This window comes from Vanellus vanellus, assembly GCF_965231255.1.
Source record: "Vanellus vanellus genome assembly, chromosome: 1".
In the NCBI taxonomy this organism is placed as follows: Eukaryota; Metazoa; Chordata; class Aves; order Charadriiformes; family Charadriidae; genus Vanellus; species Vanellus vanellus.
Genome location: NC_138905.1, coordinates 196,285,870 through 196,303,221, shown reverse-complemented (window position 1 = coordinate 196,303,221; position 17,352 = coordinate 196,285,870). Strand labels below are relative to the sequence as shown.

The window sequence follows — 17,352 nt, the reverse complement described above, 5'->3', positions numbered from 1 at the left end:
AAAAAAAGTAAAGAGACATTTAAACATAGTTGTAAGAAAAACATAGGAAATGAAAGCAACAGTAAAAATGTTGATCTCAATAGGTCAAATTGGATGAACGAAACCTGCCCTGCTCTCAAAATGCTGGTACAGAAGATCAAAATCCGACCAAAGATCTGAGAAGCTTTCCAGCTCGACTCCAATGCCCTTTCCATTTTTACATTGCTAGCACAAGTATTTTGTAAATATCTTTTTGCTTTTAAATGTCCAGTATGCTGAGATCAGGAAATGAATATGTGAGCAAAGCAAGTACATTTTCTATTTTGCCAGTTTGAAGCTAGTATAAAATCACTTTAAAATAATATCAAGGATCCAAATTTGTATTTCTTCCTTTCAGAGATGTTGCACATTGTAGCTAAGTTTGTTGTTATGAATATTTGCCTCAAATTCAGTCAAAATGTTTGTTCTTTACCACTTTTTCCTTCACGGTATTCTCCATCACATCCTTTTTGTGTACGTTTTACTTTTGTCTTTAATCACCAAGTGGAAACAGTAGGTAGTGAAACTCTGTAGGTGGTGAAAGGGAACGAAATTCACATCCACCGCCTGATGGGAGAATCTAAAGAATGTCCTGAGGATCCATAAAACTGTTAACCAATTAACAAAGTGTAACAAAATTGGCAAAATGGGACTTGGGAGACTAGACTTGATTCTTTAATGATCTTGCTAAAAAGACTAGATAGATAAATTGGTTTTGGGAAGTGAGGAGCTGTCTAAAAGTACTTTGATTCCTTGAAGCCATCGCTGTCTAGTTTGTCCGTGTTTTGAGGCAAATATTCAAAGGAAATTGTGGCATCGGCGCAAAAGAATTGTTGTTTCCTATAAACAAAGTCTTGTCACCGCTGACCTCGTATGCGCTGCGTTTGGTCTTTTCTATAATACTTCAAGTGAAGAACCTGAGTGCAAAACACTAGTGAATGGCGGAGAGGAAGGCCAACCGTAGCCTCTCGGTGCTGATTGATTTGAGTCGGAGCGGCTCCTTTACTGAAGGGTACTGCCTGCCTGGAAATATCAATATCTCCTGTTGTTTGTGCTCCGGTTTCACCCATCCTTTCTCCAATCCTGTGATCCAATCAGAAACGCATTAGAAAAAAATTAACAGGATTTTTGAACTTCTTGTCGATGCAGGCAGTACAGGGTCGATCGGTCACCCAGCAAGACCGGGATTTACGTGTTGACTTGGGATTTCGAGGAATGCCGATGACAGAAGAGCAACGACGACAGTTTAGTCCAGGTCCACGCACAACTATGTTTCGTATTCCAGAGTTTAAATGGTCTCCCATGCACCAGCGGCTCCTGACAGACTTGCTTTTTGCACTAGAAACAGATGTACATGTTTGGAGAAGGTAGGTGGTTGTTTCCTCTTTAACTCCTGTTTTGCGTTTCCATCAACGAGGAAAAATTAGATGTGTTGTAGAGGGGATGTTACTGGGATAGTAGGAAGGGAAAGAGTTGGTGTTAGTTGAAGTGCCCTTCTGTATCTCCTGTCTTCTCTTTTTACCCCTCCCCAGCCTGTAACACCTCTATTTCACAGGTAACGATTTCTGTTTTCTTGAGAGATTGTGTAACTCATACGTACCTAACTAAACTGAGCTGCTCTTGCAGCTTATGTTTAGCGTTAGAATCTGCTGCTTCTGTTTCATGAGGAAGACTTGTGTGTCTAGTAATGGCCATTTTTTGCAGTTGATCAATTAAAAGAGAGCTTCTTTACTTCCAAACCTTGTCAATAAAAACTCTTTCCTATAGCATTTTCTAGTTGGTTTTTTTTTTTTTGTACACTGTAACAGGGATACTCAACTTATTGTTATCAGAGCCTTTAGGTATCATAGACACTATTTAATCTAGTTCCTAGGAGAGAATAGAGCAACCTGGTCTAGTAGAGGGTGTCATTGCCTGTGGTAGGGGGGTTGGAACTCGATGATCTTTAAGGTCCCTTCCAACCTAAACCATTCTATGATTTTATGGTAGTTCGTTTTCAAAAAACTTGAACATAGGTATATGCAAGGACCAATTTATATTGCATTTAATTCCCAGTTTGGTGAACTGTTCTGTGATAGTCACTAGGAAATAGACAAGTTTGATAACTATTTTTTTTGTCAGATGTGTGGGAGGGAGTTTGTACTTGGTGTTTAAGTAATGCTTGGAGATTAAAGTTCAGTTAGTATAAGTTTTTAATTAAAGCCTTTAATTTTTGTTTGCTGGCTGGCAACAATGTTGTTTTGGGAAAAGAACATTCTTATAGACTGAGTATTCCTCAAAACCACAGTGTTTTATATTTTTAGGGAGTGACTGTTTCGTGAGGCGATTTCTCACCAATTAGGAGCTGCTGAGATTTCAGCTAATCTTATTTATCATCTGAGGCTTGCAAAACTACTGCTAATGCTAATTTTAGTATTAGTTAATAAATTTAATATTAGATCAAGTGTCACCATATTACCAAGTTTCTCCTTTAAAACACTAGCAGGTGCGATCTTTAGGTGTTACCAAGGGTACTTCAAATGGCACTGGTGCAGTGTGGTGGACTCTTAATATTAAGTAATAACTTTCACGCTGAAGAAACAACCTCACTGCCTTCAGCAGAACTGCCTGTGAAGTGAAGTACTGGTTGATGGGAATAAAAGGTTACGAGCCGTTGCTCTCAACCAAGTACCTGAAACTAATCCTGGTGTGAAAATAGACAGTAATCAATTTGTTCATTAAACTAGTCCTGTTCGTATTTTCAGACAATTTACAGGTGAAGGTTTGTAGACGATATTTTGCCTTTATGCGAAAGAAACATTTGCGGTCTGGTTGCAATGAATAAATTTATCTAATCTTTTATTTTAACTGTTTGGTTTTAATCCATCCTTTCTTCTGTTCTTGCAGTCACTCCACAAAGTCTGTGATGGACTTTGTCAATAGCAATGAAAATATTATTTTTGTACACAACACAATACACCTCATTTCCCAGATGGTAGACAATATTATTATTGCTTGTGGAGGAATTTTACCATTGCTGTCAGCAGCCACATCGCCAACTGTAAGTACAATATTTCCACCTAGTGGTCAGACTAGAAATTGTTTTTACTAGTAAAAACCACTATTTGCACCTGACTTTTCTGCTTTGGGGACTCCTGTCCCTTCTCTGATAATTCCTTAAAAAAAAATAAATTTATAAGCTTAAAGTTAAGCTTTGATATACAGAGTGTTTATAATATTTTGCATTTGAAATGCTAATTTTATTAGAGAGGTAGTACTAAGAATAATATTTCGTAGATGTTTAATATTTAGTTTGAAAGAGAAGACCATTAGGTTCATGGTTGCAAATCATGATGTGACAAAATTACATGCTTTATGATGGCTAGTCATTGATATTCATAAATCTGTTTTGCATGGCCACCATTTGTTTGCATGCCAAATGATAGCAGAAGTCATCCCCTCACCACTCATGTTTATTTCTTCCTTCAGTGGGTCCTGACCTTTGTTTCCTTTTTTTTTTATTTTTTATTTTTAAATCTTGTATTGAAATAGCCTAATATTTTTATCCACTTCGATGTTCTTAGTAACTTGTAACTTCTTAGGTGATCACAGTTCAGGCAGGCAGTGTAGCCTAATAGAATCGTTCATGCAAAAGGGAGAAATATTTTGGAAATACTGCTTTATTATCTATAGTAATTGTAGTATTTGAATGTGTTGCCTTGTCTGTGTATATATCTGTACCTCTTTCTTTCATACTAACTGTTTTATCTTGAACGTCCCATAAGCATCTGCAACAAGTATTGATCTTTGAAAGGGGAGGAAAATGAGGCCAAGAAGGGACAAAGAGGCTCCTCTGAAGCAATGTGGCTAGTAGGCGCTAGAAGCTACAAATGTAGTTTGGCTGTAAAAGCTCAATTTCTTGTTCTAGCCATTTAGCCACTGAGGTTACTTTGTTTTGCCTCTACTCTTACTTCCAGTTAGCTAGCGAAAAAAAGTGTTTTGCACAATTTTATTTGAAAGGTATGAATGTATGGACTAGCGATTTGCCAAACGTTAATACGACTTTCAGCCAGGCAATTAATGGTTAAATGCTGTGTCTTTACTATTTTCACTGTGTTAACTGGGAAAAAGTGCAAGACTCACAGGGAAGACTTCAGTTGTCTGTAGTCACAAGAATGACATCAAGATGGCTGAACAAAAGATTTTGCAAGTGCTTCATTGTAAATATTAAGAAGTTTGAGAGAGTGCGCACCAAGCCATCTTGAGACGCAGGCTGTACTATCGGTCTGTAGATAAAAGGACATTGGGAGGTATTTTTTAAAACAAACCTTTTAGGCATCATTTGAAAATGAAGATGTTTTCTTTGCCATCTTTTATATAAAAATATAAACCAGGCACGGCATTACTTAGGCTGTAATTTCATTGAATGATCATGGTGTTTTTTAGCTCTTATCCTCGTTTATGACACTGCAGAGCCATTCTACAGAATAATAATTTTGCAGTTCATGATTTCCCTCTATTCTGGATAATAAGTATATATGTGTGTGTATAGATAGATAGCTGATACAGCTATAAAAATTACACATCAATTTATTAAAATATTGTGTGTTGATACAATAGCAGTGATTTTCATGCATTGATACAAAAGACTACATTTTCAAATTTGTGTTATGCATGCATTTCTCCACTGCATGGGAACTGTGCATATTACTTAAATGCTCAATTTTGCCATCTGTTTAAGATAATAAAATAAAAATAAATTATGAAATAAACTAATTCACTAAAGATTCAGTTTGAAGCCAGCTACTGATTAATCCTATTCTATGAAATTTTTAAAAAGTGATTACTTTGTCCCAGATGTACAGGGAGGGTAGGGAGAAGGAATTGATAAAATCACAAATTAACTTCACCTGGAAATAACTGCTACTGTCAGGTGATGGTTTCATAATCACTTCCACCTAGCAGAGAGCTTCTTCCCTCCCATTCTACTGCATTCCTGTTCCGTCATTGTCTGTCCATAAACATTAGCGGGATTTATTCGTCACTGTGACAGATGCAAAGACCCCAGCCCACCCTTCCTCCTGCTTAGAGAAGGTGCTATCCCTCAATATTGTTCTGGATCACAGTTATGAAGGGACCAGATGCCCTGTTGGGCATCAGACCACTTCTGAATATCCGTCATATGATGAATGAAAAGAAGTTTCATACTGATTTTCAGACTTCTAATACTTTTACGTCCTTGAACTGTTGTGGAGAAAGTGGATGGACTTCTGGTTAAGAATATGTTTCTTAGTCTTGAAAGGGCAAAGTAGTCCAGTGCTTACAATCAGTTACAAAAGACTGTCTCGCTCTCCTTCCGAGAGCTGTAATTGGAAGAGAGAAGAGGTCTCAAGGTCTGAAACTGGAAGATTTATATGATGCCTCTGCTGCATAAAACCACTTACGGCAGGCCTTCTAGCGACACTTTCTGCCGTAGTAACTCTGAAGGGAGGAGAGAGACAATATGCTTTCTCCCACACCGATTCAAAGAATCACAGAATGGTTGAGGCTGGAAAGGCATCTCTGGAGGTCATCTGGTCCAACTGGTTCAAGCAGTTGCCCAGGACTGTGTTCAGATGGCTTTTGAGTATCTCTGAGGATGGAGACTCCACCACCTCCCTGTGCAACTTGTGCCAGTGCTCGGGCACCCTCACAGAGAAAAAGTGTTTCTTGATTTTCAGATAGAACCTGCTGTGTTGTAGTTAATTACATTAATGAATGTTTTTTTCCACAAGACATACGGTCCAAATTTTGTGTTGCATCTCATGAATCCCTTCCAACCTCAAACACTCTATGATTCTGTGTGGTTTTGTGATTCTGTAATTTAAACTGGGCATGGTATTAGAAGTCCAGTCAAGCAGTACTGCGCTACTCTTAACGAAAGCAAGCCTTCCTCGTGTTCCATAAGCTACCCTACTGGGTCAGCCTAAGGGCCCGGCTAGTTTGGCATTCTGCCTCCAACGGTGACTCTTTGCAGCTTACATTGAAATACAGTAGTCAGAGCAAACATATTGATTGCTCTAATGATGCTTCATTTCAGCATTTAGGATTTTAACAGCTAGAGAGGGTGTCTGGGCTGTCATGTTTAATAACTACTGAGGAATTTATCCTTCTAGACTTTACCTAATCGTTTTTGAAGCTACTTATGCTTTTAGCCTCCTTAAAATCCTATGGCATTGAGTTTGAAAAAGTAATTATATAACCACCGAAGCACTTCTTGTCTTTGTTTTGTATGTAAGTGCCTTACTGTTTATGCTATGAAAGGAGTGCTTAACCATGTCTTTATTCATCTCCATATCATTTATGACTTTGTGGGCTTGAGTTGTATCTCCTCGTGCGCCTGTTGGAATCCATAGAATCTTCATCTTGTTTAGTCTGTCTTTGGACACCTCTGATCTTCCATACCTCTATTCTGTGGAGCTTTTCTGGGGTCTCAAAACCCTCACATTTTGTAGGTCCTGTAGAGTATGTATATTCAGTTTATGAACAAGTATGGGCTCGTTTTACTTCATTTCTTCCTTTTTCACTTTCATGAATGGGGAGTCTCAGATATTCCCACCGAAGGCATTTTGGGCCCATATTGAAATTTTAAAGTAGTAGTTCTTTCTTATTTCCTCCTAGTGTCTTATATTTGTGGAATAGGACACATACTTACATCTGCTTCCAAAAATTAGTTTACTTTTTGGTCTGGAATAATGAAAAATGAGAGCAAAAAGGCTACAGAACAGACCGTAAATGTCATTCCATCCTTTTACTTCGGGATGATAAAACGCGATGGAATTCAGGAAGAGATTAGGGTAAATTTAGGTATCCACTTTGAAGTACTCACACTTGGACTAGGTTTCCATCCAATGGAGATCTACTCAGTAGAAGCAAATGATTCATCTGTCTATGATACAGTGGCTGGTCAGCCAGATCCCTGTAGGGTCCCTCGACTGCAGTGACTGTTAACCTGGAGCTGAGTCCAACCTCTTTTTACGAGGTAGCTTTCTTGTTTTCTAACGGAGAAGGTGACAGGCAGAAACACAGAGTTCCTTTATCAATCTCGCGGTCCTGTCTATCCACAGTTCCTGGACTTCAGTGTGTCAGTTTGAGTTCAAGCAAGGCCTCGTCCTGGCCTGCTCGTTCTTAAACTGTCCCAAATGTCTGTTACAAAACTTTTTTTCCCAACAAGTCTGCTGTAAGAGTTAGTTGTTATTATATGTGTCCCATTGCCTCTCATTTTTTTTAAAGGCATTTCACGATTTCTCATTAGTAGAATAGATGCTGAATATTGGATGCTTGAATTAATTAAGGCTATATGCAGAAAGGAACCAAGAGATAAATTTAGCAAAATGACTTTCAGAATATTGGAGGAATTGCAGGGGGTTTTTATCTTTTGTGCAACAGATTCTTTCTTGTGTTCCCTCCCGTGCTGGAAAAGCAGTGCTGTCACAGTTTCTTTAAAAAGATGAATGTTTGGGCAACTTCCCATTTCAAAAAGACTTTTTCCTTTGCGTAGTTAGGATTTGGGGTGAAATGGCAATTCTTCTGGGCTGGGTGGAAGATTAATCCATGATCTCTCGTCTGCTGTAGAACAGGCAATCTTAATTATGGAATTTCCTCACTATTGAATGATTGTAATAGAAATCTGCCTTTTGCCTTGCTTTTTTTTTAATCCAGACTAGGATGATCCTGAATAGTGCTGTGAACAGGAGCCTTTAAATATGAATAGGAAGAAGAAAAGAAAAAATGCATTATCTGTGAAAACAAAATACTCACAAACTTGTGAGTGACTGAAGAGTGCAGTGAAGATTATGCATTTGTATGGAATACAGGGGAAATTTTACTGTAATTCGCAGTAATCTATTCCCACGTGTTTCCCTTGGTTTCAGTTCTATACCACCTCTGTCTCAGGGTCTGTACAAGGAATTGCTTGAAATGCTGGTGTTTTTAAAGGGTCGTCAACTCTATATATGAAACAATTTGAAATTGAAGCAAATATTGACAAAAAAATCTAACCAGTTTTTTGTTGTTTTACAGTATAAGATGGAGTGTGTTCCACTGTTGATTCTCATGTGTTGGTTATTAAATTGAGGATATTAGATGACTCTGCCAATATTATAGGGAGGTCATAAAATATAAAGTACTGATTTCCCTTTGTTTGTTTTTTTTTTTTTCTTTCTGTGGGGGAGGTCTTTGAGGCTTTTTTTTAATTACAGCTGTAAGGAAGGCATTTTTAAGATGGTGTACAAGTGTGAAAGAAGCATATTTGGGGAGCTGTAAGGAAAAAAGGTTTGCAGAAGATGCTTTCTGTTAATAGCAGCTGGTTGCCAGATAAAACTCTTTGTATACAAGCTAGGAATTTGAGGAAATCATTGCTTAATACAAGGATAGCAGCTTTGACAAGGACTTGAGGACATTGAGTGAGGCAAAAGAAATTTGAGGAGTTGAAATATATGTGACAGTTGAGAGTAAATTTCCAGACCCCTTGCAATTAGTTTGTTTTCCCACTTGCTCCGTGAAGCCTGTAATTCTAAATCCTTGCTCGCAGCATTTAAAACATCAGCTCTCAAATTGTGATCTGAGGGCTGCTGGTGTTACATGAATGGCCGTCCACAAAACTCAATTAAACATTTAAAGACAGCCCTTATTAGGTCTGCGGATGAAAAGCCAAGATGAGATATTTTTCTGTACATCCTGTATCTAGTGTTTGCATCATCATGTTCATGACTCGTGTGATGCCCCGGGTGCTGTGTGATCTATAACCATTCTGAGAATCCACAGTGGCACACTGATGTAAAAATTGTCGGCTAGTAATGGAGAGGTAATAGTGGCATCCAGCTGCAAAAGAGGAAGACACATTTAAAAGTCGGTTGAACGCGGTATTTTCTGCTCCAAAAGGAAAGCGAGCAGTTTGCTTCAGCTTGTTTTTCTTTCTGTTAGATTAGGTTTTTCCACTGTTTAAATGACAAAAATACCAACATAGCCTTGAAAATTCATTTTCTTTCTCTTTTGAAAACATAACCAGTGAAAACGTAAGGATTAGTTCCTAGCCCATTGTGATAAGAGAGAAAATACTTCTACCTAAAACTAAAACATAAAAATTTAACGCACTTATTTAATTGTGAACATTGGAATTTGAAGACTAATTCAGGGTGAGGGGCTTAGTGAATCTTTTAATTTTTTTTCTGTGGTTCAAAAGCATTCAAATATCCAGTGTAATATTGGTTTAGGCTGAAGAAATCCCACCCAAATGTAATACTGCAATGAGCTATCTTGAATTACTTCAAAGGAAGGAGCATTATGCATGAAGAACCAGTTTTCCTTTTGTGATTTATATTTGTTTTGTCAATAACTACTTTATTACATTTCAGTTGAATGGCTTGTTGTAAAACACCCATTTTATTTCTATATAATCGGTGAAAACATTACTTTGGTTTACATTGCTTCATAAAATTGCTCTATGTACTATATAAAAGATGTACATTGGTTTGGAAGAATCAGTGTTTACATGAACTCCATAATAATACAAGATTTACAGTTTTCCTTGTGCGTAGCTATCTCTTAAAGTCTTTATTTTCAAATGTTCATGCTGAGCTCAAATGTTTTGCTGTTTGAATTCTAAATTAAACAAATGTACAATTCCAAGATACTAATTTGTTTCAATTTTACATTGTATTTTTAGTTAACTTAAATAATTTTCTTTTTCTTTTATTGTTGTGATCTGTTGTCTGTTTTGTCTGTTGCATGTCCAGGGTTCTAAGGTTAGTATTGCTGCTGTAAGTTTCAGTTTTCTGCATTTTCAAAAATACCTTATTTTTGATCATTTAATATTTTGGCATTATTATTATTATTATTATTATTATTATTATTATTATTATTATTATTATTATTATTATTATTATTATTATTGTTTTCCTATATCATGTTGTAGGATGTAAATAGGAATGTATTGTTGTAATCGTTAACTTTTCCTAACACGGTTCCCTTGAGTATATTAATGCATTGTCAAGTATGATGCTTACTGTTAGCTACCGGACTGAACGGAGGCAGGTCTGTGAGCTAATTTAAGTTATAAATGTGGTTGTCAACAGAGAAACTCCTTAGGCCCTGAACATGTTAATTGTATGGGACACTTGTTACTGCTCTTAAAATACGCTGTGTGGTCATGAAACGGCGATCACTTTTTAAAGAGTTTTTGAGCTACACCTATCTAAAATATTGCTAATATCTGAAGGCAGCTTGATCAACAATGGTGCTTATTTTAAACCTCATTAGAATATCAGTGTGCTGTATTTAACAGGTAGAACGGATGGTAAGTTTTGCTGTAAAAAACTGTCGGTCTTTTTTTTTTTTCCTTCCATCCAGCAGAATTTTAGGAAGATTTGTAAAAAAAGAGATAATTGTTTTTTTCAATTCAAAGTTTGCAAAAATCTTGGTAAAATAGACTAACATGTTATATAAAATTATATTCTTACATAACTTAAAAAAATAAAGCAATAGATACTTTGAGGAGGTTTAAGACTGTGATTGATGCAATACAGTTGAAGCTTGAGAAAAAACAACAGCAGGCAGTCAGTCGGCTGCTAGCAAGCCTGATGCTATTTCAAGCATGAGTTCGAAGTTCAAGTTTCTGTAACCACCTATGAGTTTTTCTAGCAGACCGTTGTGGCTATAGATTTTTGCAAATATATTTTCTCTGGATGAGTGCTTTCAAAAATGATGTTCCCGTCTGTTACAAAAAGACAGCAACTTATTTTTTCCAAAAAGTAGGAACACAGCACACACTAGGCAGGGAAGACCTGGCTTAAGAAGATAGGCTGGAAGTCGTGAGAGTTGTCGTTTTACCATTTTTCTGATATTATTGAGCAGATCAGGCAGATGACAGTCCTTCCCAAATCACTCATGTAACTGACATGTTACATCCTTAAGAGAAATTAAATGAAGTGGTATCCATCATTGTGGTGACACATGCCACATCATATCCTTCATCTTTCAAAACAGTTGTTTCCTTAATACTGTTTGGCACAGTTTGCACTTTTATAATTTTGGATGTAAAATATGCTAAAAAGTGACTCATGAGTGAGGACACTAATTTTTTAGAAGTATGGAATAAAGGATTTTTTAGTTTTCCGTATGTCTTTTTCTTTGGAAGGAAGTGACCTGAACAGCACAAAATATATTTTGAAAAAAATTTTTACAGGTACTTCGAGCAAATGAATAAAAATAAATTAACACAATGAAAATAATACTTTTCAAAGGGACCGAACTCTGTGTTCAGAAAGGCCCTGCGATCTGAAATCTTGATGACCATCGATAAGAATCAGCCATCTATAAACCATTTTAAAAATAGTCTTTAGGCGTATAAATATGGACTGAGTCGTGTACTAAATCCCGTTTTCAATTTTGCCTAGCTCCAGAGGTAAAAGTGTTCAAACAGATATTTATTTTTTTAATAGTCCTGGTTTGAGGCTAAACTCATAAGTCTCTTTCTCTCTCTCCTGCCTCTTCTCGGAGAGAGAGGTGGAGGAGAGCATCTGTCGTTGCCCCTGAGTGGCCAGTCCGGCCCAAACCACCACATTAATTAAACTTACCGTTTCCTCAGTTATCTGCACACTCAGACACCTGAGTACATTTGAAAACATGACCCTGGATGTCTAAGTGTCTTTTTGGAGAAAATTATAAAATTATTTTAGATTTTTGAAATATTTGAAATTTTGAAATACTGACCTCATTCAGCATTTTCTGTGAATTCCCATTTAAGAAAGCCCAACGCTACGTTAGGAAAGAAATGGCCATTCTCTGGGAAATGTGAGCTGCACGCCATATAACTTCTCACATTTTTACTTCCTCCCCCCCGTTGCTGTCATGAGGGAGTAAACGTACTCTCTTCTGATCTCCAGGAGAATTGGACTCTGTCAGGTTCCTATACGGTATAAGCATTCCCAGGGAGAATCAACCCGTGGAAACAAGGCAAAACTGTCTGTTTTTTCCCACTCCGCTCCTCACATTTACTCGTTTACCTAAAGGAATGTAAAAGCTATACGGACAGTAATTACATTCATCTGTAACCTGTCAGTTTACTTAGGCTATGGAGGAATGTAAGAGAAAGTTGCACCCTTATATACCATGCATTGCTTTACCATCTGGCCGCACTTTGCCTTTATGTAATTGCTAATAACTTTCTCATTTATATTAGACTTTTTCTCCTCTATTACAGCACGTAAATGTAAATAGTTTTCTCTTTCCATGCTGTCTTACTTTGAATTTCACTCACAGTTTATGTTAATGGTAATATTAGAAGATTTTTAAACAATTTTCAATGCATTTGTCATTAAGCGTAACAATTTAGATTTGTATGTGTATGCGCTGTCTGTACGTTTCAGTTGTGTTCAAACTGTTTAATTCAATTATCTCCTTTTAAAGACTGAATTGGAAAATATTGAAGTGACACAAGGAATGTCGGCAGAGACAGCAGTAACTTTTCTCAGCCGTCTGATGGCAATGGTTGATGTGCTGGTATTTGCCAGCTCTCTAAATTTTAGTGAGATTGAAGCTGAAAAAAACATGTCTTCTGGAGGTCTAATGCGACAGTGCCTAAGGCTTGGTAAGTCAGCAGACAGTGTGTATTAAATAATTACTTACAGATCAATGAGCTACTGATGGATCAAATAGTGACACATGTAGGAAAGGACCTGTACTGACAATGATGTGATAAAATAAAAATCCCATTTATTATTGATTTGGTACAGTTTTAAGGGTGATTCACTTTAGGCACAAGAATAAGCTAAAATAACATGTCTGAAATTGTTCTTTCTTATGTATTTCAAGTTGTATATATTTTGGGGGAGTAAAAACATTAAATATAAGTAAGTAAATGGAGAAAATTTTTATTTTTTTTTTTCTTAAAACTGCTTTGCTACCTGCATGTTGCAGGTTTCCTTATCCAAGTCTCCATGGATTTGGATGACTACTTATAGGCTATGTAAGATTAAAAGCGTGGGATGTATGTGCAGACTCCGTAAATGTTAATATATGTTGCAACAGTCTGGCACCTATCTTCACTATTTGCTATGTACTGTTACAAGTAATTTAGGAAATTTAAAAATTTATGAATAATTCAAACTATTCTGTGCAAACTACATCACTTTGTCCTTGCGAACATTGAATTTTGACTGTCATCTGGCATGATGCTGTTTTGCTAATATTATATCCCACATCCTTTTTCACCTCTCAAGTGATGAATAATTTTTGTACTCAGATTTTGTCCTGTTTTTCTTCATACCACTTATTAGGTCATTGGTAATTGTACTGCTCCTGGTATAAAACTTGTGGTTTATTCTCAATGATCAATTTTCATCAAATTCTGAATTGCCACCTACTATTTTTTTTCTGTTCTAGCTGTACATAAGTACTTGCAGATTTTAAGTGTTGATAACTGATCGATAACGTGAGAGCTCCAGCTCAGGGACTAATCATTTTCGGATTTTAATATAGTGATATAGCAGTTCTGTAAAACTTTTAGTTATTCAACTAAAGAATGAAAGTCGCCGTAATGCTTTCTCTGTACCAACAGAGTCTAATGCGAGAACTGTGTTGCACTTACTATTTGGATGTGGTTATTGATATATCAAACTAGATATGCAGACTGCTAATTGATGTTCTGAATACAATAATGAGAAAATATTCTAATTTGTAGCCTTTTCCTAACTTCTTTTTAGTTTGCTGCGTGGCTGTGAGAAACTGCTTAGAGTGTCGGCATAGGCAGAGAGAGAGAGTGAACAAGACGTCATTAATCGGCAGTAAAGCTCAAGATGCTCTTCAGGGTGTAACTGCAGCAGCAGCGACCAAGGTAACCCAGTCTTCGGTTGCCAACAGCAATGACAAGCCTGTACCACTGCTTTATAGGATAATAAAATAATTGTAACTGCTTTCTCAAATATTTGGCAAAAGCTTAGGTTTTTGCTATTAACTGGCTTGAAGTAAAAGTATGTGGGGGGCGGTATTTGAAACAAGAAAATGTTAATGCAGTAGTATGACTACGAGCAATTTTAAACAGCTTTTTCTTTCTTGCTTGGTCTACTTCAAAGAGCAAGTCCCCTTACTCCCATCTGTCATAAATACCTGCGTAGCTTTTTTAATCTGTCAGGGCACTTGCAGTTTTGATGAAGTCCTACAATCACATCTTCGTTGGCGGAACATCCGAGTCCCGGTAACTTCAACAGACCTTTGCATACGCATTAGACATCAGTATTTTCTGTCTGTTTTTAGGAATTAAGCTTCTTCAATATTCAATTACAGATTAGTTTTTCCTGTTCCATTAATTCATTGCTCATCTCTTTTTTTTTTTTTTTTTTTTTTAACTTGTTTACAGCTTTAAGATTTTGGGAGTCCTGAAACTAAAATCTCAAAAGAATTTAGCACAGCCCACAACTAAAATACAACATTTTGTATGATGTAAAGGATTTCTTTTTTTGCTACTATATTTTCATTACTAAGTTCAGTGTTTTTTCTCCTCTAAAGACTTGTTTAGATAGCATTGAAAAACTCAGCTCCTTTCACAATATTATTTCATTAAATCTCACAGAAACATTACATTTCTCCATGTTTACATGTTCAGTGCAAATCAAATCAGTATAAGGAGACCTTTAGGTGTTTATGCATCATTTGTAATACATTATCGTTTTTTAAAGGAAGCATTCTACTCTATGCTTTTGTAATGATAGCAGCTATTCTGTAAGTAGCCTGTAATAATTCTCAGTAAAATGAACATAAATATTTCTGCTCATCGTTTTTAAATTTAACACTCATATTAGAAATAACTTATTGTACTGCTGTGAAAGAAATGTAATCTAAAATAACTTTTTGTGTGCAAATTATTATCTTAACTCTGGGAAGAGATGCAGTTGATCTGCGGTCCTCAGAAGTTGTAACAATTTATATCTAAATAGTTAGTATTAAGACAATAATTCAAAACATTGCTTTATTTCTAGAACCCTTGTCTGAGTAGTATGTTGGAAGTATATTGGTAGTAAAAAAATATCTAAGATTGATGCAATATCTAAAAAAAGTGTCAAATTAATATTCTAACAGAAATGCTCTGATATTTGGGGTGGGAAAAAAATCTCACTACTTTTTATTTTTAGACTCCCCTTGAAAATGTCCCTGGCAATCTTTCTCCTATAAAAGACCCGGATAGGCTTCTTCAGGATGTTGATATTAATCGTCTACGAGCAGTTGTTTTTCGTGATGTGGTAAGTAAGATGTGCTGTAATTCTTTCTTCTGCAAATCATCACTTATATTTTGAAAGAGATTTTGATTGTACGGGAATTAAAAATATCCTTCATGTGTTGCACTTTGTATATTATCTGCAAACCATCTGCTCGTGGCTTTGTGACTACCAGCCACTTTCTGCACTTTAAAATCCTACTGGTAAACCATTTGAGATTAGTAGCTAACTGTGTTTAAGTCAGACTGGATCTTATATTAGCCAAATAGTCACAGCCAGAAGAAATGTTATGACCTATGTTGATTAAAACTGTATTACTAAAGGTGTTGGCTATTTGTCCAGGGTAGGAGGAAGAATTATTGTATGTATTACAGAACTGCAGCAAATTGATTTATAAAGACAATTTTCACTTCTGCTAAACCTATATATACATATACTATATATAAATGCATATAAAAATGTTTTTCAGATTTGTCCACAACTTTTTTTAGCATAGAACTGTAGCACATTGTGTTTTTGAAAGAAGTACAATAGTAATTATTATATATATGCAAATAGATATGTTATGTTTAAAATTCTCCAACCCAAGTTCAAGTGGATTAAAGTGAAGACTGAAGTTAGAAATAGCTTTAAAAAGAAGAAAGTAGAACTTGTCACAAAAAAAAATTATCTGTCAGAATGACCTGATCCTCTTGAAAGGGCAAGGTTGAATTTGGGTGGAGATAGTTCTGTCACCTACTGTTTTCTTCACGAGAGGAGAAGGGAATAGGGGAAATATTGTTTCTGGCATTTCTATGAAAGAACTTAATAAGAGGATCTCTAGTTATTTTAAGACTTGCAAAGACATGCAGCCAGATTAACACCACAAAACATGGAAAGCGAGCACTGGATTTGTAATAATTTTTGCATATTTATGGAACTGAGACGATGTGAAACCCCTATAGGAATCGATGGGGGCTGAAGTCTTAATTCTAACATGTTGGCTTTACACCATAATAGTAATAAAAGATATTTCAGTTAAACTACAGCAGCTTAACTCAGTTGGGATGATATCTAAGCTATAGATGGTAGTTGCCACAGAACAGCAGACTACGTGGGGTGGGAGGACAAGAAGAGAGCAAAGTGGTTGTGGTCCTAGCATTTACTTAAATCACAGTCTTGGAAAATTGGGATTGCTGCTGACAGTCCTGTTGAAGGAGAGGTCAAAATGTGTGAACTGGGATTTATTACTGGAAGAAAAACAATGGTCATATCTCTCCTGCTTTTACACGTTACAAGAAGCTGTTATGCCTGCTTATGCATCCACTGTTAGCTGGAAAAGCATCAGCACGCTTACTTTTCCCTCTCAGCCATAATACCCTTTACTTTGTTGTGGCAGGAGCTTTCCGAGTCTCATCCTTAGGGCAGCAAAAGTGAGTTGCCCTTGTTGTTGGGAAGCCTCGAAAGCACTCTCAGACCAGAGTCAGGCTTCTGTTCTGAAAAACCCATTCACTCCATAGTCCCAGAGATTTCTGTAGTGGCCAAATTACCTGTAAAATTCAGTACTTAATCACAGAATCACCGAATGGTCAGGGTTGGAAGGGACCTCTGGAGATCATCTAGTCCAACCCCCCGCCAGAGCAGGGTCACCTACAGGAGTTTGCACAGGACAGCACCCAGGCAGGTTTGGAATGTCTCCAGAGTGGGAGACTCCACAACCTCTCTGGGCAGCCTGTGCCAGTGCTCTGCCACCCTCAAAGGAAAGAAGTTCCTCCTCATGTTCAGATGGAACTTCCTGTATTCAAGTTTTTGCCCGTTCCCTCTTGTCCTATCACTGGGCGCCACTGAAAAAAGACCGTTCCCATCCCCCTGGCACCCTCCCTTTCAGTATTTAGAAGCATTAATAAGATCCCCCCTCAGTCTTCTTTTCTCTAGACTAAAAAGACCCAAGTCCCTCAGCCTTTCCTCGTAGGAGAGATGTTCCAATCCCCTAATCATCTTCGTAGCCCTTTGCTGGACCTTCTCCAGCAGTTCCCTGTCCTTCTTGAACTGGGGAGCCCAGAACTGGACACAATACTCCAGATGCAGCCTCACCAGTGCAGAGTAGAGGGGGAGGATGACCTCC

General features: G+C 37.0%; 1 protein-coding gene across 4 annotated transcripts in view; it reads left to right on the top strand.

Annotated features, from left to right (window-relative positions):
• Positions 1-17,352, top strand: part of NBEA (neurobeachin) — a gene marked incomplete at its 5' end in the record, with an annotated part of 525,299 nt that overhangs the window by 178,151 nt on the left and 329,796 nt on the right. For 3 of the 4 annotated variants that reach the window (XM_082492158.1, XM_082492156.1, XM_082492159.1), the window contains 6 exons: positions 1,168-1,385; positions 2,905-3,058; positions 9,774-9,797; positions 12,445-12,625; positions 13,740-13,870; positions 15,165-15,272. In XM_082492158.1, coding sequence (XP_082348284.1) covers positions 1,168-1,385; positions 2,905-3,058; positions 9,774-9,797; positions 12,445-12,625; positions 13,740-13,870; positions 15,165-15,272 — 816 coding nt within the window. The remainder of the gene's footprint in view (positions 1-1,167; positions 1,386-2,904; positions 3,059-9,773; positions 9,798-12,444; positions 12,626-13,739; positions 13,871-15,164; positions 15,273-17,352) is intronic. The other variant, XM_082492157.1, reaches the window with a different exon arrangement.